At 38.3% G+C, this 24,076-nt stretch overlaps 1 protein-coding gene across 1 annotated transcript in view; it reads left to right on the top strand.

Annotated features, from left to right (window-relative positions):
* The window catches only part of GLRB (glycine receptor beta), a 69,147-nt gene that overhangs the window by 34,164 nt on the left and 10,907 nt on the right, over positions 1 to 24,076 (top strand). The window contains exons 5-8 of the mRNA XM_006213583.4: positions 15,114 to 15,343; positions 15,449 to 15,531; positions 17,130 to 17,270; positions 21,900 to 22,052. Coding sequence (XP_006213645.1) covers positions 15,114 to 15,343; positions 15,449 to 15,531; positions 17,130 to 17,270; positions 21,900 to 22,052 — 607 coding nt within the window. The remainder of the gene's footprint in view (positions 1 to 15,113; positions 15,344 to 15,448; positions 15,532 to 17,129; positions 17,271 to 21,899; positions 22,053 to 24,076) is intronic.

Here is a 24,076-nt window from a genome sequence, read left to right on the forward strand (position 1 = left end):
AAGAGAATATGTTGATATACTGTTTTTTAAATTTGAAATCAAGTCCAAAATTCACTTACAGTGACGTTTTAGTTCACCTGAATGACTGTATGTCTAGTATAGTATAGATCACTAAAAGGCAGGTCTGAAATAAAATATAGATGACCACGTGGCACTCAGGAGACAAGGGTGGCACTCACTAATTGAGAATCTGATTTGTCTGTCTAAGTACTTCACTGAACAGGAGTGAGGGATGTCAGTTTCTGAAGGTGAGACTTTAAGGGGATCTGCTTCGTCTCCATACTCTTCTCTGCACCCTGTTTTATCCTCCGTGACGCCACCCCACTAACCCAAAGCACCCCAATCACGCTGTTACAGCCGGTCGGAAACATCCTCGACTCTCTTGCATTTGAGGACAATGAATGCAAGGATTTGTTTTCTCACTTTCATAAAGGCTACACATGTGTCTCGCTCCGTAAGTATCATTAATGTGCCTGTTCTCTAATACATACTGAATAGCTTCCAAATATCAGACACTACACTTCTCTCCCATCAGTAGTTACTTGAAGGAATGTTAGGAACAGAGTAAGAATTTCCTTACAGTTTATTTGAGGATTCTAATGAAACATAGAATAACTTTCCTCATAATCTTCTCCTGTTCTGCGCACTCTTCATGGTAGGGCGCCCAAAACACCCAGTGCTGGGACCGGCTTCGACCAGTTTTCAGCAGAGTTTCTGCCTCCACTACTTACCTCCTATCTGCATCTCTCATCCTCGAATCAGTCTTTCACTGCTTTGTGCTCCTCTGACTCATTCTGTGCCCTCTTTCATTTTATTTTGTTTTTGAGGGGGGAGGTAATCAAATTTACTTATTTATTTATATTTTTAAGAGGAGGTACTGGGGATTGAACCCGGGACCCTGTGCATGCTAAGCACATGCTCTACCATTTGAGCTATACCCTTCCCTCTGTACCCTCTTTCCAGTCCACGCCTTTCGTCTCTGTCATTTGTTGGTTAAATCTGATGGCTTCTTCACTGTAATTAAACTAACTTTGTGTGTCTTCCTTTTATTCTCTGATGGACTGTAAACCTCTCAAAGTCAGGAATAATGTATCCTTCTTCTTCATTTTCCGTAAAGTACAGAAGACAGTAGGTCCTCAGTTAGTGAACGCTATTAACTGATACTGATTAAGCAAATGAACAAATAAATTCTGCTGTTTTCCCAGCGAAAAGTGAGTCAAGCTAGCTGTAAGAAAATTGGCAGAGGAAATTTAGACAACAGACTCATGTGGACCGTTTATTTGGTAAAATAACAGAGTAAATAATGTTATCATTGTAGAATGTTAATTTTGTCAGTTTTAGAGACCTTTATGCAGAGGAGCCAAATTATTGATACTTGTGATTTCTTTTGATGAATAACCTGCCTGTGTTGTGCAGATACGGCCTGAAGTTTCAGAATCGGAGCCATATTCATCAAATAGATGAAATAATCTACTTTATCACAATTACTATATTTTGCTTTTGGCAATGCTGATTTCACACATCCCTATAAGACAGAGTTTATAGGTGTGTCTTTTGAGGCTGTCATATTTTATAGATTTGCTCTGTCTTTCCAAACACAAATGCCCTAATAACTTGGTGCTTAATAGTTGGAAACGATACAAGCTATCATAGGTATAGAGATAACATTAAGATGTCTTCTAAGGGAAAAAAGAATGTACCTAAGACAGAACTTTTTCCCCGTTACCTGTGAAACACTGGTCAGGAATGTTAGTGATGACTCAGGAAGGTAGCTAAACAGGTATACGTGTGTGGCTAGGAGTTTTATTATGAGACGGTATTTCCTTCTTTGTTCTTCCAATCACCCACTTGATTATTTTTATTTTAGCTTTATTGAGGTGTAATTGACAAAGGAAATTGTAAGCTATTGAAAGTGTATGTGATGATTTGATAGGATTTCTCCCATGAAGTTAATTAACATGTCCATCACCTCATGTTTATCTTTTTTTTTTTGTGATGAGAACAATTAAGTTCTACTCTCTTAGCAAATTTCAGTTAAACAATATATTATCAGCTAGAGTCACTGTGTAATACATGAGAACCTGAGACCTTCATCTTGCAACTGGAAGTTTGTACCTGTTATCAAACTCTCCCCATTCTCCCCCCCCCTCCACCAAGTCCCTGGCAATCACTTTCCTACTCTCTGTTTCTGTGGATTAGACTTTTTATTTTTTAAGATTCAACATGTAAGTGATACTCTGAATATTGGTCTTTCTCTGTCTGGTTTATTTTATGTAGCATAATGCTCTCCTGGTCCATCCATATTGTTGCAAATGATAGTATTTTTGTCTTTTTTAAGGCTGAATAATATTCCACTGTACATATATATACCACATTTTCTTCATCCATTCATCCACTGATGGGCACTTAAATTGGTTCCTGTTTTGGCTGTTGTGAATAATGCTGCAGTGAACATGGAAGTTCAGACATCTCTTCTAGATCTCTTGTTTCCTTTGGATATATTCGCAGAGGCTGGTTGCTGGATGAAATGGAGTTCTGTTTTAAATTTCTTGAGGAATCTCTGTGCTGTTTTTCACTGTAGCTGTGTCAGTTTGCATTTCTACTAACAGTGTACAGTGATTCTCTTTTCTCCACAGTTTTCCCAGAATTTGTTACCTTGTGTCTTTTTGATAAGAGCCAGAGAGCATATTTCTCAAAAACAAAAGAAAACAAAAAGGCCTCCTGAAACAAGAGGCTGGAAAAGCAGAGAGCATTAGATTTGTCTAAATGCAGAATATATGTTCAGTTAAACAGTATGATGTGGACAGCATGTGAGTTGTGATATCAGACAAGCTTACTTGATGTGTTATACCCTAAAAAGAGTGAAAAAAAATGACAGAATTAAAGCAACAGTATTTTGCCTGGCACAGTAACTCTCAGAGATGGTGACTATTTGGTTGACTTGCAATTGCAAATTAATGTAATATTTCAAAATACAATCTCATCCTGAAGAAAATGCTAAAGAAAATGAACCATTAATGTTTATTCAGAGCCCCACTATACGGTTGTGGTTTTGTTTATTAATAGCCCCTTAGAAATCTCCCCAACAAAGACCTGCTAACATGAAGAAAGCCCTAACACTTGGAAGTTTCAGTATTCCCAGTGCTTTCCTGCCCAGCTCAGATCTTTCTACTTTCTCAAGGGGCAGTTTCTTGTTCCAGAAGGCATGAGGTTAGGAGACCGAGCTTGGGGGTGGATGGATGTGAGTCGCTGCAAGCCAGATGGTGGACAGATGTGGGCAGCTTCAGAGGGAGGAGGGCAGCCCTTTCCTCTAGGATATAAAGTTGATTATCAAACAAGAAGCAATCAAGGTGATAGTCACTAACATTGCTGTAGGGAAATTTTAGCCAGCTCTGTTTGGAAAACATTCCTTCCTTCCGGCTTCTTTGTTTCTTAATTCTGGTGCTGTTGATGACTAAATTCAAAGGAATCTCACATTTATTCACAAGCCATAATTGTGTAGTGGAAGAAAAACCACAGCTGTCTTAATAACTCCGCAAGCTCTCCTGCACGTCCATGGTCCTGCGCTTGTGTGATGATCTCAGTTTCTAGCTTTGTGGTTGCTGTTTCTATACCTGTGTGTTCGTTTGCATTCTGCTGCCTTATGTTTCCATACGGTATCACTATTAATACTGTAAGTGATATTTACTGGCATTAATGGTCGCATTACCCAAATTGTCAACTAAACGTAAGCGTCCTAATTTGAAGTCGCTACAACAGTCACTTCTCATCGCGCCAGTTAACGTGCTCCTGTTTGTGACACTGGTGATAAGAGTAATCTGAACAGTGAGAAAAATGGTTTGTTAGTTGCTGGGTGGCATCTGCTCTACATTTATGCTTAAAATATTTTTTGTTTTTTTTCCATTTAATTCTTAACTTGGGCTTAAATCAGTGGGATTTATATAATAGAAAATATGAACTGTTGCACTCGTGGGGGAAAATTGGGTGTTGCGGTCTATTGTAATAATCTATATGCAGGCAGTTTACTGCATCAGAAATACATAGAAGCTCTTCCATGGAAATAGAAGCCTGCTTATACAAGCCATTGTCTTTCTTTGGTATAGGCATGCTTTGTAATTATATTGAATTATTAATACACTACAGTTCATAATCCTGCCAAACTTTTTGCGGCTTCCCAGTGTGTGACTTTTTGTTTGTTTTCATAATAGACTTCAAATCTTTTTGAGCAGTGCAGTCTGTCAAGGAAAAAAAAGATCATATTTGGGATTAGCCAAAAGCGCTTAATTCTAGTTTGTAGCAATTACTCATCTTTGTTGTTTTAAAACAATCTTATTCTATATATTTCCTTCTATATATTAATATCAATTTCTTTCCTAACAGCTTGTCATAGTTTACTGTTCTTTATTTTTGTTGCTTTCGTTATTAACATTCCAGAATTGTTTCATTTATTATAGAATAATATCAGACATGCTTGTCCCAGGTTTTTTTTGTATTTTTCAACTCATAGACACAAACCTTAAAATGGCATTATATTTATTTTTTCTCATATCCCTCATCTTCAGGGGTTGCACCCTGGGGTAGGCTAAATAGTTGTTGTGCAGGTATGACTGTGGTCTAATCCCTGGAACCTGTGAGTGTTACTTTGCACAGTGAAACACCCTGCATGTGTGATTAGAGCTCTTGGAGGGGGGAGTGTCCTGGCTATCTGAGGGGTCCCAGTGTAATCGCAAGGCTCCTTGGAGAGGGAGGGGGAAGATTGCATCGTAGCAGTGGGTGTGATGAAAACAACGCGAAGTGGGATTGACACCTGGTCCAGGAATGCAGGTGGCCTCGAGATGCTGGGAAAAGCAAGGAATTGGGACTCTCCTCAGAGCCTCCAGAGGCAACCTGCCCTGGGGACACCTTGGCTTAAGCCCAGGAAGTCTGATTTTGATGTTCTGAGCTCCAGACCCATAAGGTGATAATTTGCCATGTTCTTGAATTCCCTAAGTTTTTGCTAATTTTGTTAAAGCAGCATGAGGGAACTGATACACACACTGATGAACAGTAGTTAACAATTTTTTTTCTCCTAAATTCTGTTGGAGGATGATCTGATTACATATGACTTTCTCCCAAATGCTGCTGGCAGGTTACCTGATTATGTATATTGCTTTTTCCATAGGTGGAGATGCCAAAAATAACCAGTAGTTTTTTGTTCAATCATTACTAAAAATTCTCACTCATGAAAGTCAGTCATAAGGATGTTGTTTGAAAGAGAAGCTATGCTTTTAGTAGTTAAAATATCCTATATTTCTGTCTCTCTGTCAAAGTTCCTTTTTAATGGATCTAGGCAAATAATGTATAAATGAAGAATAATATAATCCTTAAAAATAAAATGAAGAATAATATAGTTCATCATGGATTCTTTCCTCTTTGCCCTGTGTCTCCTAGCTAGACTATTCGGAAACATTGGTGGTTAGACATTGTAACGAGTCTTGTACAGCTGACCCCTGAACAACACGAGTTTGAAGCACACAGGTCCACTTTTGTGCAGACTTTTTCACTCTGATACTGTATATGCTCTGCATACTACATGATCGGTAGTTGGTTGGCTGACTCCATGGATAGAGGGGCTGACAATGAAGTTACATGCAGACTTCTGATGGCACCGTAGGTCAGGACTGCTAACCCCCTGCATTGCTCAAGGGTCAGCTGTGTTAGACAATGGGATGAGGATGAGAACTGTCCCAGTTTTATTTCCACCTTCCAGTAATTTGTCATTATCAATTGCTATAGAAGATTGAATTAATGGTGTAAATCATGCTAGACAAACAGCCTAACCTGTCAAAACATCATAGAAATGATTCCTTCACTATGTTTAACAGAAGCATGTCGGGCACTTTGTTTCTATCCAGTCCAGTGGACTGCTCCTCTTGCAGAGTTTATTGTTTGGTGTGGCATCATTGCATCCCCCTTGCAGGCACCCCCTAATCAAAATGGAATACAGGCATAAGGCTCGGAAAATTTGAATATTCATAACATGTTATTAATATTTAATGGCAACTATTTAAATATGGCATATTTAGAAAAGTAGATAAAATATAACCTAAGGATTTTTACTGACATTTTGTTAACTTGCAGTTCTTACATGACACTTCTAACCTCACTAAGTACTAAATTTATATCCTTTCAAATCAGGCATATAACAGCTCTATTGACAGAACTTTAATTATAATCCTGCCAGATGCTATGAGAGCTGATCTTCTTTATTGCCTTGAATGCCATTTTTAAAATCATAATGTAAAGGAAACAAATGAGTAAAGATTGCATATATGAGAGTTAGGTAAAAATTACAAGTAGTTAGAAGACACAAAATATAAATAAACAGTTCTTAATATTAAAACATCATTAATGAAACTAACCAGTTCTAATATCTTCTTGTGAAATGTTTTATTGCCTTGAAGGAGTAGTTTAATTTGAGTGTTAATTGGTGCTGAAAATGTTGGAGGACATCCATTTTCCAAATGTGACTATTAGTGTGCTGTTTGGAATGGACAATGGTAGTATTTGTCACCAAGTTCTTTAAAAACAATTGAAATTTCCCACTGATAAAAGAAGTCTGTTCTGATGGGAATTTGGTCTTTGTGAAAAAAATGCTAGAGCTGTAATTATAGTGATTGAATCATTTAAAGTGAAAACAAATAGATTTCAAAGTTGGTTATCTTAATATAAAGCATTTGAAATGCCAATAACTGGCAATTATTTAGAAATGATCATAAAATATTAACCAAAGCATGCTCACTAATAAGCTTTTATCTTTTAATGAATGTTGAGCTAAAGTGATTAATTAAAATTGTAAAAATTTTTAAACAGTCTTAAAGATGTATAAGCGTGCTGTAACTTGTATTGAACATAACAGTATACAGCTACATAGCTAATAGAAAAGCATCTTGGAAGCACTTCTGTAACAAGGTAATACATAATGACCAAGAATGATACAGTGCAGTAAGCCATTCCCAGTTTTTCGGTGATATTCATGGAATACAACTCCGGAGCTCTACTGAAAAGTAAAATTTAGAAAAAGATTCCGGTGGAGACTCAAAGCTAATGGTATATTGAGCTTACACCAGTGTCGCTGAAAACAAGGCATGTTCAGGAGGTGCTCAGAAAACCTACTTTAGCATCAAGATTTGTGACCTAGAACTGGATTACTGTTGAGGATCATTATAGGTCGATCTGCACAGAAGAGACCAAACCCAATGAATTAAACTATAGGCAGGATTTTTTGTTTTTCGGAAGCAAAATCCTATTCATCATAATTACCAACATTATAAAAGAGTAACTACATAAAGTATGTTCTCCTAATAAGACAAAATACTTGTTTAGCGCTTAATAAGCCCAGAAGAAGTTCATGTACCTTGTTAATACTTCCTCATTTACTCCTTATAAAGACCCCGTCTTGTGGGTGTATTACTATTCTCTCCATCTTGTAGGTAGGAAACACTGTCCTCTGTTCACATCTTAATCCTCTGCCATCTTACTTCTGATGTGCCACTCTACCAGAAGGGTTTTTGCTGAAGTCCTCCGCGGCTTCCTCATTTGCTGAAAGTGTTCAGTTTGATTGGACTTGACCTTCAATGGCACTTGGTGCTGGTGGCCATCCTAAAGCTTTGGACTCTGGTGAAATCACATTCTCAGGGTTGCATGTGTTTTTTTGTTTTTTTGTTTTTTCCTCAGACTTCTAGCCAGCCCTTTAAATGCTTGTCCTTCCCTGGGTTGTTATATTTTCCCTGTGTTCCTTCTACAAGTTGTAATACTGGACAGACTCTTCTTCGTCTTGATTTCTGGGGATAATGTTTTCAAGGTTCATTCATGTTGTAACATGTATCAGAATGTCATTCCTTTTTATGGCTGACTAATATTCCACAGGGTATATGTCTATACCACACTTTGTTTACCTGTTCCTCTGTTGATGGACACTTGGGTTCTTTCCACCTTTTGACTACTGTGAATAGGGCTGCTGTGAAAGTGGGTGTGCAAATATGCATTGTACTTTTTCCTTTTAGTTCTTTTGCACAGTTCTAGGAGTGGAATTGCTGGGTCATATGGTAATTGTATATTTAAGTTTTAGAGAACAAAGCATAATTTTTTAAAAGGTTAAGAACATACATATTGTGAGGACATGCCAGTGATTTATTTAACTCATTAATGAGGGAACGGGCAAGATAGTTGGACTGATTCAGTGGAGAATTCAGGAGGCTGGAGTGAAAGAACACTGAAATTAAGTTGCTAAATTAGATACAATTGTTAATGTTCCACAGGGCAACACAGGCTTATCTTTGGGAATATCTTTCCTGCCTGGCAGAAATCATTTGCATCTCTCCCAGACAAAAATCATTTGTAATTTATCAATCTTCTTGAAGTTACATAATTATACAGAGTCTGGGCCCTAATCCCCAGAAAATATCAAGTCACACAAAGTTACATTTTCCTAGGAACCACACAGCCCTTAGGTGGGCCCGTTAGGCAGTGCTTAGTGTGATGTTGAAAGAGCCATCTTTTTGCCTGTCTCCAAATTTTGAGTGCATTTTTCTTAACTTTTTATTTATTCCCTTTCATTTTGTCTACAGTAATTTTTGCATTTCCCCTTTTAAGTAGACTTTATTTTTTAGAGTAGTTTTTGGCTCACAGCAAAAGTAAGTGAAAGTATGGAGATTTCCCATAAGCCCTTTACCCCCAAACCTGCAGAGCCTCCCCCACCATCAATACAGGACTCCCCATTGACATGTCACCACCTAAAGTCCAAAGTTTACCTTAGGGTTTGCTCTTGGTGTTAAACATTTGGTGGGTTTCAACAAATATATGATGACATGTATTCATCATTATAGTATCAAACAGAAGACTTTCACTGCTCTAAAGGCCCGATGTTCTCTGCCTGTTCCTTCTTCTCTCCCCTCATCCCCTGGCAGCCACTGAGCTTTTACTGTCTCCATAGTTTTGTCTTTTCCAGAATGTCATAAACTAGGAATCACACAGTGTGTAGCCTTTCCAGATGGGCTTCTCTCACTTAATAATATGCATTAAGGTTCCTTCATGTCTTTTCATGGCTTGATAGCTCATTTATTTTTAGCCCTGAATAATATTCTAGTGTCTGATGGACCACAGTTGATTTCCCCAGTCACCCACTGAAGAGTATCTTGGTTGCTTCCAAGTTCTGGCAATTATGACTAAAGCTACATGCAGTAAATCCCCATGTGCAGGTTTTTGCGTGGACATGGTTTTCAGCTTTTTGGGTAAATATCAAGGAGAGCAGTATAGTAAAGACTATGTTTAGTTTTGTAAGAAGCTGCCAAACTGCCTCCCAAAGTAGCTGTAGCATTTTGATTCCCAGCAGCCATGAGTCAGAGCTCCGGTTGCTCCACATTCTCACATCCATTTGATGTTGTCAGTTTCTGGATTTTGGCCATTGTAATAGGCGTGTAGTGATGTCTCATTGTTTTAATTTGCAATTTCTTGACATCAAATGACATGGAGCATCTTTTTAAATTATTATTTGCCATCTGTATGTCTTCTCTGGTGAGGTAACAGTTAAGATCTTACACTCAGTTTTTTAAATTGGGTGGTTTGTTTTCTTATTGTTCCTTTTTTAAGTCCTCTGTATATTTTCTTGTCTTGATTTTAACTCCTGCCTTTCCGCTGATCATTCCAAAACCTGTCTCTTGCTCTGGCCTCTTTAGTGATGGTCTTGATTATTTTAGCTGTTTTCTGTAGCTTGATAATTAGTGATTCCTTTGTGTTGTTGATGAAATGCTTAAGACACAGTGACTTTTTGCTTCCGTCTGTCCTGACATCACCACCTGTTTAAAGGCTGCCCACTCTTCAAGAACTTCCTCAGATTCACATTCTGTAGCCTTTCCTAATTTCTGGTGTCTGAAGTGACTGTCTGTTCTCTCAACAAATATCATCCAGTGTCTGAAATGATCATTTATTCTCTCAACAAGTATCATCACCCTTAAAGTCCTTGCCAGTTATTTTTCAGTTAATCATCACTCCCCGTGGGTCTGGGCTTCAAGCTTTTATCCCACTCAGACTGGTGGTGCAGACCTGTGAACACAGGAAGCCCTTGAGGTGTAACTACTGAATGAATGAACGGATGGAGGGAGGGAGGAAGGATTGCTTCACATAGTACAACACAACTGACCGTTAACTGAGCCGCATTTGTCATCGTTCAATTTAGCCTGGAACGTAATTGCAGGTGGACGTTCTGTTGGTCTGTAAAACAAGTTTACCATTTGTAGTCAGTGTGTCTTAAGTCACTGAAATCTGAATAATAGTCCAGAAATCTCAGCTTTGTTTTCTAGTTCTGTACTGCATTGCTCTCTGTATGGCTAGCAGCGAGCATAGTGCTTGACACCTAGTGCACAAAAACTGCCAACTGGTGATAATAGATATATTGATAATAATACTAATAATACATATAATAAAATCAGTTATCTCTTTTGAGTATTCTCTTTGTACCAGATTTCGTGCTTTCTTTAGGTACAGCATCTCATTGAGTTCTTGTAAATAACTGGGGACTATTTTTATTGACAGGGGATATGAGACTTAGAGAGGTTAAATAACTCGCCTTAGACCACACAGCAGGACATAATTCAGACTGAACTTGTCTAACTTCCACGATCCTTTATGTCTCAGTGTAGATGTCAGTTCACTAAGTTCCTTTTAGCTGTTCCTTAGAGTCTAGATTAGAGGTCCCGTTGCAAACTGTTTCTTTTTACATAGTCTTCTTCAGATTGTTTTTATACTTGATTGATTTGTCAACATCCCTTAGAGTTACTTCTGTGAAGCCGAGAAGTAACCACAGCTGCACGCTTCCTACCCAGAGCGTGTAAAGAAATATGTGGTTAACATTCAACTTTAGAGCTGAGTGACCGCCAACCGATCACCGAGGGACTTAGGAAGAACTTAGATAAATGTTCTCCAGAAGTGCCCAGTGTACTCTGTGGTTGGATTCTCAAGTGTGTAAAAGAGAAAAGAAACTAACTTTTTTATATAACAAGTACTATATTAATCGTTTACACTGAGTAACTTATTTATCACATTAAGATATTAGTATTCCCTTTTTTTTTTTTTAATTTAGAAACCGAGTTTAGGGAGGTTAAGAAGCTTGCTCAGGGTCTTCTAAGATGCAGAGCTGAGGTTTGAACCAGGACCTTTCTATGCCCAAGTGTGTGCTGACTCCATTATACTAGGCTTTATACTTTAATTAACATAAATTTTTAAAAGTTGTATATGGTGGTGTGTTACTAACTCAGGTCCTTGGGCTCTTTAATCAATAGAAATAGGTAAGAGGCCAGACAAGGAATTCAGGCCAGGCTTTACTGGGACCCCTGTGGGGAGTGCAAGCTGGTCCCTTAAATGCGGTGAGGGTGCGGGTGGGTCCAGGGATGGAGCTGGAGGGGTGGCTTGGGTAGCCTGCCCACCCCCGTTGTGGTCTGAGTGCAGGGATCATGCCCATTACCCTTCCATTGCTCCCTGAACCTCAGAAGTGCTCATTGGTTTGTGGCCTTTTTGTATCTTATTCATAATTTGCTGCAACTATGCATGTGTGCAGTTATTTTTAGCCCCTTAGAGTTTCTTTGTTTTCTGTTGCTCAAGCATATGTTTGTCTGTAGCAAAGGGTCCCAGGTGCCAGCCTGTTTCAGATACATAGAATAAAAAGGGGTTTGACTATAAATTAAAATGTTCTTATATCATTTGTAATTTTGTAGTTTTTTCCCCCCAGACGGGTTTTATTTTGTCAAAGTCTCTGATGCTGTGTAGGGCTTTAATCAGCTTTCGGCTGATTAAAATGAACTTTGAACTTAATAACTGATAAATGACATGAATATATTCTTGGATTGTGTGGAAACATTGATTAGAAGCCTTTAGAAATCAGAAAGGATTTTGAAAAATAGGATTTCCAAGTCAAGAAGGATTTAGAAAAATGAACTTCACCTGGTAAAACACTATTAAAATTGCTTTAAAAACTTTAAAAGAAAAGTAATGTTGCTGTATAATTTAAGATGCATTAACCATACCATTTTGGAAATAGGTGGGGCATAGAATCCTGCTCCCAAAAGAATGTAGGCATCTGTGGAGATTTTAAGGGGAATTCAGTATGTGTGGGGATTTTAAGGGAATTCAATATAATGCTGGCTTAATTTCTGAAGTTCCACCCCAAGCATTACAAGATGGCTTCTTTTTTTAATTATGCAAAATATGCTGCAGTTAAAGATTAACATTGCTTTAATTCCTGTTAGCTATCTTGACTAGTATTGTAAAATATTGGTATAATGTCTTTAGAAGTTGATTGCTAAGAAGCAAAATGTAGTCATTTGGGGTCTAGATAAAGAATACCAATGAGACTTTAATATTATATTTCTATACATAAATCTAGCATTCTATTAAGGGAAGAAAACCTAATGTTAGGCTAAAACAGAGCATCCTGATTTTAGAAGCCACACTGGCAGAGTTGCTTGAGTGTACACCCAGATACTGCTGAAAGACTCTTGTCAAGTATACGGCAATGTCTCCTCTGTTATTTTGTTTCTTTGTGACCCATCCCTGTGTCTGGAGGGGATTTGTGGTAGATGATAATGACAGGTTACAGTGTAGTAATTAACTAGCAGGCACACCCGAGCCGAGCCGTAGCCTTGAGAGTCATAGCAGGAGGTGAGAGTGCACTGAGCCCACTGGCTGCAGGACGTCGCTTTCAGCTCTCGGGCTGCCAGACAGAAGAAGCGTGATGACAGACGTGAAGGGGTCCTCCCCAGCAACAGGAAGCACAGACGGGCATCAGGAGAGCACTGTCATCAGTAGTATATAGATAAACAAATAAAATGGCATAAAGAGGGAAAAAATCCTTTTTAGTATCTGCATGCAGTGGTCCCTGACCAAAGTTAGAGACCATGGCTTTAATAACAAGCTTATAAAAGATACATTGGCCACCTCATGGTTGTTTTTTATACTGACTTTAATTACAAGTTAAGGACGTAGGATTTTGTCATAATAACTGTGAATGCATATGGTAAACACTGTGGTTTTAAGTTTTAGTCTTTGATGACTTACCTTGATAAGATACAGTAGTTACAGGAGGTAATAAAATTGCCTTTAATGTATATCGTTTTAGAATACCAGTCATTTTGGCTGGTGCGTACAAGGAGGCTTTTTAGCAAATAATAATTTGAAATTGAATACGGTTGAATGCAATGCCAAGTGGATATCAACTGCGTGCTTTAGCTAAGCTAGCATAATTGGAATTTTATTAGAAAATGGTCCTACTGTGTATTTCTTCTTAAGTGGAAGGCGATGCATGTTTTTGTGGAATGAAAAACACTTTGGTCAGGAAGCAGCGCTGTGTCTGCTGGAAGGCTGACCCTGTGAGGTAGACAGGCCTTTGCCTGGACACGTTCTGAGCTGATTTCTGTAGTTGCCGCAGTCACAGTCAGAGGTGACATGATCACTTAAGTCCCATTATGAAATTTTTTAAATAACTATTGGGGGAGGGGGAGGTAATTAGGTTTATTTATTTATTTTTAATGGAGGTACTGGGGATTGAACTCGGGACCTCGTGCCTGCTAAGTGTGTGCTCTACCCTTGAGCTATGACCTCCCCACCCTGGAAAATGTTACCTTCGTTCTCGTCTGCCAGTGGTACAGATGTGTTCAGTGTCAGCTTAGAGCATCCTTAATTGGTTTGACTTTGGCACTTCAAAACCACCTGCATGTGAGTTTTAATAATCAGTTTATATTAGGTGTCGATGTTTTTATAAACATCAAGTTTAGCTGTAGGATGTGGGTGGATTAAGTCTTTTTTCCCTGTCTGTAGTTCAGTAAATGTTTGTTAATGATTCTGTGCTTCACCCTTCTCTGGTTACTGGATAGAATCTGAAGGAGTAAATTTCTCAGATTTTTTTGAGGGTCACTGCCTATTGCTAATGCTTCATTTTATATTTGATGCCTATGCAAAGTTTATGCGTTTGTTTCCTATAAATAGATTAGGTCTTATTATTTAATAAAAGATAATCTATCACCTCTTCGTATTTAATTGTTTGGATTTTGACTTGATATCTATGGTCTGATTCATTTTGATCATGTCAACAGGGTATGGATAAATAGTATTATGTGAGTTTGGAATGGTTGAAAATAAGGTTGCTGAAACCCAAGGTAATTTATGCCTTGAACACTCTGGTGCGTATTCTGAGTTCAGTATACAAAATTAAAATCAAAACACCCGAATGTAAGACCACAATGCGGAGTTGGACTACACATGCCAATAACCCAGTGTGCCCCGGAACCGCGTTTCAGTGGGAAGGCCAAGCTGTAGTAAGGTTAAACATGTTCCTAGGCTCACATATTCTTAAAATGTATATGTCTTCATAGAACTCAACTTTTACAAAGTTTTAAAGTTAGGGCTTTGGAGATAGGCCAAAAAAAAAAAATCAGCGACTTAGTGGATTTCAAAACGTTTTCCTACTATGTTGAATCTAACTTAACAGATACAAATTTTGCATGTAGTCTCATCTGATTTGCATAATCTCAATCTTGTTTGACAATCTCTCTATGATCACTGACATATCTGAGTGGTCAAGGGTAGTTTTACTTTTTCTTAAGTGTATGTATAATACATGTGTTATATATATATATAGTTTTATATACATATAAATTATTTTGTATTCTGCTACTTTAGTAAAAGACAAGTGAAATATTTTCTTTCAGCTTCTTAACTATTTTTAACTAAACTTCATTCCACATTTTGGAGAATAATGGTAATATTTAGTAGTGTGTGTGCTTTTTAGGGCAGCACCAGCTAGTCCGCTGGTATGACTGGTATTTTATTACAGAAGAGCAATTATCAATAAAATTATATTCTGACGTTTGAACTGGCAAGTGCTTGGGGAATGTCTGAGAGGGTAATTAGACAGACACAGGGGTCTTTTTAGCGCTAGTGACCACGCTGTTGTAATCCTGGTTGATGTTGGAAGAGCAGCCCTATTTGTGCTGCTGATCACTGAGCCATTTTCATTGGTCCTGAGCACAGTCTTAAAAGTAGCAATCAACAGACGCATGCGCACCTAATTTCTTTCCCCCCAGGATTACAGAGTTAACATCTTCCTGAGACAGAAATGGAACGACCCCAGGCTGAAGCTCCCTAGTGATTTTCGGGGCTCAGATGCACTGACGGTGGATCCCACAATGTACAAGTGTCTGTGGAAACCCGATTTATTTTTTGCAAATGAAAAAAGTGCCAATTTTCATGATGTAACCCAGGAAAACATCCTCCTCTTTATTTTTCGGGATGGAGATGTCCTTGTCAGCATGAGGTACTTTTATCTTTAATACATGTAGATTTATCTTTGCCTTTTAAAATTAGCGTGTCACAGAGGAATGCATTAGACGAGTCCTGAGACCTCTGTTTCTACTTTCAGGTTATCCATCACTCTTTCATGCCCTTTGGACCTAACCTTGTTTCCCATGGATACTCAGCGTTGCAAGATGCAACTTGAGAGCTGTATGTACAACTGACCGTAAATGACTGTAGAAATAAAAGTGCTTAAAATTTCTAGGCCATACATGCTACTCATACCTTAGATAACAATGGTAAAATGAATGCTTCTGATTACAAATAGGCACTAATTTATTTCAGGGAATTACAGTTATTCTTTAGCTCTGTTATTTGTGCTGAGATAGACACGTCCTTTTGGTACTAGGTTTTTATTTCCGCTGAGTTGTTGTGGCTGTGGGTGTGCACGTCTGACTGACTCCAGTTGCCATCTTCATCTGAATTAGTCATATAGGCAAGGCAAAGGGGGCAATGATGTCCTAATAACTTTACTAATGTTAAAACCACATTTTTCAGAGCAGCGGAAAATTTGGAAAACATTGCAAAATATTATCTAAATCCCACCAAGCATTCATTGTCTATGGATCTGTAAAAAAATTATGTTTTACAAAATTGGATTTTGGATTTTCTATATTTCTATGATCATGTATTTTTCAGTTTCTAAAAGATGTACTAGAGGTATTTATTGAGATGATTCTCTCTAAAATATATTAGTTAATTTTCTATGAAGCTTATCACATTAAAAGTAGGCAAAAAGGCTTGAAAAATTAACAACAGTTAATTAACAATTAATTAATGTAAAGAATCTTAAGCCTGAATACCTGCATACCATGACCTTTTTCTACAAAGAATGGCCCTGTAAATGTCCTGCATGTGCCTGCTAAATGATGCTTTCAAGTAATTTAGTGGTTATTTGTTGTTGTTTTTCAATTTACTGAAGTTGGATCCTGAATTTGAACAATATTTATTGCTTTCTAACTGGAACATATGAGATTTTGCAGACTTAAGTGTTATGTTTGTACATGTTTGTACACGTGTTATAGACACACGCCTGTGTGTCAATCTGTATTTGTATAAATAATTCCAAATGTGTATCTACATTCAGTTCTATTACTAGATACACTGAAATATTGCTTTAAAAAATGCAGGCATGTTAGGGTTGAAGGGTAGGTTGCAATGTGCCGTGAATCCCACAGGATCCTTGAGGAGTAGCCGGGTCCCTCCGCCCCCAGTGTGGCCCCGGGAGGCTGCCGGGATGGAATCCTGTCCCTTGGAGGGGTTTGTTTTATGGCTTTCCTCTGGCAGTGCAACTCTTTAGGGAAGTTGGTAGTTAATCCTTCAAAAAACTAAGTGTTCTGGTGCTTAAGTTTCTTTAAAAATCTCTGCGTAGTGTGTTGCATGATTGTAAATGTATCCATTCAGAAAGCTAGGATCGTTTATTTATTACTTGTTTATTGATGACGATTCAGAAATCTGACATTGAAAAATGTGCTACCGTTTATGACACGCTCAGATTTTAACCGTGTGCGCTAACCCAATTATTTTAGCTTGTCCTTTCTTTAAGCCAATTATCTGTAAGTTTTGTGCTAATATTTTCATTTGTGACCATAGATTTTTTTACCTCTTGACTTTTTAAGAAAAGTTTCATATAAAAGAGCCAATTATTTTGCCATTTCAAGGTTTAACATTTGGATTATTGAAATATTAAAGAAGTGTTAATAATTATATTTCAAACTAATATTTTATTTATGCATTTCTGTTTCTAGTTGGTTACACAACTGATGATTTACGATTTATCTGGCAGTCAGGGGACCCTGTTCAGTTGGAGAAAATCGCCTTGCCTCAATTTGATATTAAAAAGGAGGATATTGAATATGGTAACTGTACAAAATACTATAAAGGCACTGGTAAGTAAGAGTCTTTGAACAAGACCAAGTCCTGTTTCAAAGTTAACATTTGCTAAGGACAAAAGAGACAATGCTAGTTAAAAAATAAGTTCAGTTTTTATAAATGCACTATCTTTACTTTCATATATTTAAATTTTTTATAAAACTACAGTTACTAAAGTTAATTTTTTTATTCCTAGATAGTTTTGCTTTTCTTATGCAATTCTGGATAACAAGAGGTTTTCAGTTTTTTTTTTTTATTTTTGTAACATGAACTTTCCAGCTGTGGTCTTCTTAGATATCGTCAAGAAATTCTACTCTGGCAAGATTCACATTAGGGCCAAACATTATGGATATAAACAATGTAAGCCATATATTTGCCTGCTGTCTTTTGGGCAGTTTTTTGATATTTATTGACTCATATTTTTAATTTTTCAATGCATTCATCTTATGTTGTGCAGGGAGCAATAAGCCTGTGAAATAATTCGACATTAGTAAATATTTCCTGTATGATAATCTTGGCCTGGGTTAGGGAAGTTCCACAGAGTAACCTGCTTCATTAGATTACATCAAGCTTTACAGAAATGAAAATACAATCCTCACTAATCAGTACTTTCATTATATGATTAGTGAGTCTCCCCTGGTAGCCATAGGTTCTTGAGGGCCTTAGATAATCACGTATAGTGCTGTCTCCCTTAGTAATATAAATCAAGAGGTGATGGACTGAATTTTGATCATTGCATTCACACTAACAATCAGCCTAACTTGTAAATCACCACTCAGTTTTAATTCTGTATCTAGAAGTAAATCATGACCAAGATATTCAGGAATAGATACAGCATTTAAAGGTGAAATGTATTGCAACATTTATGATGACTTTGCAAAGATAAAAATGTCTGGGATAACTGGAAAATTTAGAGAGGTCAGGTGTTTGAACTAAGACGCTGCCATCTTGACATCACTGAGGACAAAATGTGATTTAAAACATTCCTGTTAACATTAGAACCAAAGGTAGAGTGAACAGTTGCACATTTGCCTGGTAATAAACGTGGCACAGGCCAACTTGGCGATGAAGTTAGTCTTGGCATCTGCTGTCGCTAACTTTCAAATAAATGAACAGATTATTTAACATTTATATATAAGTCGTCCCTTCTCTTATAGGACTTGAACTATTTTAGGACAAGAGAGAAACTATCAAGTATAAGTGCTGAAAGAACTACCACGGTTTAAAAGGACAGACTGAGAGCTCTTAAACCTGCGACCATCAAAGTGCTCAATGAAGAAGTCACTGCCGCCTTGACTGTTAGATATGGAAGTAGTCTTGATAATTCTTGCAACTCACCTAGTAATGAAAAAAACAAACTTGAAAGCCGAGAGTTTTTTGCAGGGGTTGCGGATAGAAATCTATTTAATAGAGGTGTTTGAGTTCCTGCTCTCTCTCAGGCGTTGTTTTAAGTGCTTTGCAGGAATCCTACAGTTTAATCCTCACAAGCATCCTCTGGAATCAGTACGTTTGCTCTCTCTGGATCACCCATCAGGCGGACACTTGCCCACGGCGTGCTGTTACTATGAGCGCTGTGCTGGGACTGTGAGTCTGACGTGTCCTCTGTGTCCAGGCCTGTCACGCTCGGAAATGTCAGTTCCCACATCAGTCTATACACTTACCATTTCAAAATTAAGAGTCTCAAAATTGTTTTGAGAAATTTGAAATAGCCTTTACTGAAGTTTTAGACTTCATCTAGAGATGACAATAAAACTAGTCATTTTATTTCTCACTTTATATAATTTAAAATTACATAATAGCATTGGAAATCTGGGGCGTAGGGGGCGTAGGTGTTAATTTCTTCACTTTTAAGCCCCATGCTTAAAAATCTCCATCAGGAGACTCAGTAGTGAATAAAGGACAAATCTCTACTCTTTTATAGATCCAAACATAGTAAGCAAATAAAGTAAACATAATATATATAATATAAATATTATGTAATTTAGTTCAAAGAAGGAATTAAGAAAGTGTGCTGTGAAAAAAAAAAGAAAGAAGAAAAAAAGATGTGCTGTGGTAGAGAATATTTTGGAAATTGCCCAAGATTTATGATAAGTAAATCTTTCATAGATGTCTTATGGTATTTTTTGAGTTATCATAAATAAGTCACTGGTATCTCATTAGCTACAGAAAATAACAGCAACAAAAAACTCACGGCTAACGTAATAGTAGTTGACACTGTGTTTCAGTAAACACGCTTTATCCGCATTTATGTGAATCATGAAAGAGATACCAGCAAAACATTTTAATGTTTGGATAGTACTTAGAAATGTATTTAGGAAAATAAAACATTCAAAATATATGGACTGCTTCACAATGTAGACTAGTGGAAAAGATACAGAGAGTGACATATAAAATGATGGCCCGTATTTTCTTTAATTTGGACAAAATTATCAAATAATGCTTTGGCTTGAAGTTTATTAAGAATTATGTTTTTTATAATTACAATAACTATACATGTGGAGAACTATATGGGTAAACAAGTATGGTAGAAATTCTTAAAATTGGAAGCCTGAGTGAATAGCGATCAAATCCACCCCCGCAGGAAATAGAGAGTAAATTGAATTTGCCGATGAACAATATAACAGTACCAGGAAGGGATCAAAAAGGATCAAGAAATGTTTCTCATAATAGTTTACGGAGCAGATCGTGGTGATATCCAAGCATGTATTTTTACTGCCAAATGTATGCAAGTCTTGGAAGTTCCCCCTGCGGATGCCTTGGGGAAGGGACTTGGAAACGTGTTTTGGATGAAGGACTCTTGGTACCTAAGCTGTCATTTAAGCCTGGGGCGATGGGTGTCAAAATCCGCATTAAAGTGAGCGGCTTCATAGCAAACTGTTGTCATATTTATGATGACTTAGGCCCCCAAATACACAATTAGTCCTGTGAGCCCTTCCCTGTTCGGCGTGTGCTGAGTGAATGTAAAATTTACCTGCGTAAGTGATGCTCTTACAAAGCCAGGTAACTCACCGCTCGTAGGAACACCTTCAGCCTCCTTCATGGCAGTAATGGGCTTATGAAAGATTCGATTTTGGACATTTTGCCCATGGTTGTTAGTTAGAAGCATATGTTCTTGTTTGTCCAGGCAGGAAGTTAAGCTGAGAGGAGGGGCGCTGAAAGGGGACCGGGAGTGTTTCATCATTTTGCCTTTTATAGCTTTTTAAAAGCTGAGCGTGATTGGAGGGAACTGCCTCATAATGAAATCAAAATTTAAAAAAGGCAAATGCTCTGCCTTGCTTGTGTTTTGACACAGAATGGAAACATTTGACATAATTAGAATTTGCTTCAGTTCAATTGAATCTTTATTTTTGTTACATTTTAGGCGTAATATCTTTCTAATCTCTGAGAGGTATTGATGATTATAATTCGTTGGAAAAAGGATAGATACCTAAGTGATCTGATAAAAAGGTAGAAATAGCTTCTTTTTCAGCATTTATTAAGACCTCATTGTGTGCTTTAGATATTATTAATGCATAAATAATGAAGATTATTCTAGCATCAGAAGTAAACAGAAGTAAAAAATTCTTCCCAATTAGGAAAAATAGGTAAATACTACTTTTTAAACTAAAATATAGTGAAAAGTAATATTGTCCTTTCCCCCCATGATTATTTTGTTTACACACTGTTCCTTCATTTATTTGTTTCAGTATTTTAAAATAGTTATGTATAGTTTACGCTGAACACAACTGGAGATATTTTAACTTTCTGGTATGCATGCATAACCTTTCTCTTGTTGAATGGTAAATGGCATTCTTATCAAAATCAAACATTTAAAAAATCGGCTCAAACACCTTGAAACGTCTCTTCTATTCCAGGGTTGGGAGAATATTTGTGTCCTTTATTTTCTTTCTGCAGCCAGCAAAGGCTCTGATGAGGCTGCGTGTAATCTGTGATTAATCTGGGGGACTAGCTGATGTCAGGCAGCTCTAGAATTACGCTGTAAACCAGGGTCTGCTGTAAGTCTCTGTTTTTGGAGGTGAAGCCCTTTCCCTGAATGAGAGGACATTCGGGGTCCTGGAGTGGGGGCTTGTCAGATGGTTTGCTCTTGGTAAACTTTTATCTGAAGAGACAGGGAACACTCACTTCTTATCTTTGTTCATGTTTACCTCCAATACTGTCTTAATTCAGGCATAAAGATGCAGTTGAGTTACTGTAGGTGGCCAACCATTCCAGATAAGAAGTGGTCCACGTGGCTGGAAATTGTACTGACAACCGCTAGTCCAGGCGTGTTTCCTTTAAGACATGCTCTGCTTGACTTTACTGCTCCCAGACCGTTGGGACCTGGGACACCACTCCTGTAGGTCATTTGAGAGTCGCTGTGGGTATGAAGTTTAAGTCCACTGCAGATTCTCTGCACTAAGACCTAAGACCCATGACAGGACATCTCAGAGCAGCAGGTGACAGCCGTTTCTCAGTGTCATGATGAAGTTGCCAAAGGTCAGGTGATGGCACTCATGTCATCCATTTAGACCCGATGGTTATACACACTTACAGAAAACCCGCTTCTGGGGGCATTGACTCTGTGAAGGTGTCCGGAGCAGAAGTGCTTGTCAGTTCCTGGCAGGTGGTGAGAGCCTCACTCTGTCCCGGGTCTGTCTGTCCGGCAGGGTACTACACGTGCGTGGAGGTCATCTTCACCCTGCGGAGGCAGGTGGGCTTCTACATGATGGGCGTCTATGCCCCGACCCTGCTGATCGTGGTCCTGTCCTGGCTGTCCTTCTGGATCAACCCCGATGCCAGCGCCGCCAGGGTGCCCCTGGGTAAGGTGGTCCAGCCGCTCTCTCTGAAGTGACCGCGCAGCTTTGGCACAGACTCAGTCATTTCCAGACAGTGAGTTTGGAATTGATGGCAACCCTTTTCTTTCTTTCTTTCTTCCTTCCTTCCTTCCTTCCTCCCTCCCTCTCTCTCTCTGTTTCTTTCTTTCTTTCTTTCTTTCTTTCTTTCTTTCTTTCTTTCTTTCTTTCTTTCTTTCTTTCTTTCTTTCTTTCTTTCTTTCTTTCTTTCTTTCTTTCCTTGCTTCCTTCCTTCCTTCCTTCCTTCCTTCCTTCCTTCCTTCCTCCCTTTCTTCCTTTCTTCCTTCCTCCCTTTCTTCCTTCCTCCCTCCCTCCCTCCCTCTCTCTCTCTCTCTCTTTTGCAGACTTCCTTCAGCACTCGCCATTGAACTAGACTCTCTCCATGTTTGTGCATTCTGTAATGAAATTTAAGTTTTTTTCTTTGTCCCTGGGGGGTTTTGAGCAGCTCTTCCATCCTACTTTGATTCTCAGGAAATAATTAGTGATAACTGATTTTTGCAGATAACTGAAGTCTGAAATCCCCAGCAGTGCCATGCTTGAGGACAAATGGCTGTTCAGATAGAAATCTTTCTAAATAGTATTATATATGCTCTCATACTCGTCACCAGGGAATATGTAGCACAGTTTATCTTTTGAAAAATGACTTGGCACCATTTTCCTAAACATCAGTTATTGTGTGCTCTACTGTGAGGAGAGGCTGGAGGGAGTAGGGGCTGGTTATCTGTGCTCTCCAGTTTGTTATTTTTAAGATTCTGTGACATAAAAACACCATTAGCCAGACTTAACAATTGTGTGCGGATAGAGGTTAAACAGTCTTTGGTTAGGGAAAGAATCAGGAGCCTTTCTTATGGGTAAAGTGAGTAAACTTCAAAATAAGGACATTGTAACAACAAACTTTGATTGCTTGGAGTGTCTGAAAACTTGTCATTCATTTGTGTGTGTGTGTGTCTGTTCTCTGAATATCACCTGGAACTTACATGGGTCAGACTGTGAAATGTCTGACCTCTCGGTGTCTGGTTAGTTGCAGAATTTTATTTTTTATTTATTTTTCTATTATCAAAAAGGCCTTGTGCAAATCTCCCTCCTGACTTACTGGAGGAATTAAATGAAATACAGATTTTAAAGAGTAGGAAGCAAGGAAAAATCCAGTGACAGTGACAGTGACAGTTTTATCTGAATAAGAATGTTGGTGGTTTATTAATAAAAACCCACAAAGATCAAATCTATATCTTAATAAGCAATAAATGGGGGTAATTTCATCCTAAGGGTTAGGTATCTGTGATGAAGATAATTACAGTTGATAAATTAATCCCTCAGGGAATGAGAATTAACTATGTAGTAATTATACTGAGAATGAAACACTCTCAAAAGTAGATTTAAGTTCTCACTTAAGCTTGTCAAAAATATCATGCATTTCCCTCAAATTGTTAAATTGTGTTTATTAGGAGTATCTTACTCCCTGGTAGTGACATAAATTGAAGTTAGAGGCCTCTAAGGGTGCTTTGGAGACATCCCAGCCCCTGGCATCTTCTTGAAGGACAGTGTCTGTAAATCCTCTTCTGTTGCAGGACTTGGGATGTGAAGTCCCTGAGCTGCCACTCAGCACCGCGCAGACTTGCCAATGGAGAGAATTGCTTAATGGTCAAAAGTCAGTCTCTGGAGTCAACCTGGGTTTGAATTCCAGCTCTGTGCCTGCTGGCTGTGCCCACCTGGGCGACAGATCCCGTCCCTGTGAACATACTCTGAGGACATGCCGACAGGGGTGGGAAAGTCCCTGGGGGCTTTCTGGAGGACTGAAAAAATGGGTGCACAGCCCACGCGGCACAGTCAGGAGCTAATGCTCTGCCTCACTTACAAATGACTTCACAGTGTGCAGAGCACCTCTACCCATTTTGATCCATTCAAGAAATATTTATTGTGCGCTGACTGTGCGCTAGGTACCATGCAAAAAGATGGGGCTACCTTAAAGAGTAAATAGCTCATGAATAGTT

The sequence above is a fragment of the Vicugna pacos genome, chromosome 2, assembly GCF_048564905.1.
Source record: "Vicugna pacos chromosome 2, VicPac4, whole genome shotgun sequence".
Lineage (NCBI taxonomy): Eukaryota > Metazoa > Chordata > Mammalia > Artiodactyla > Camelidae > Vicugna > Vicugna pacos.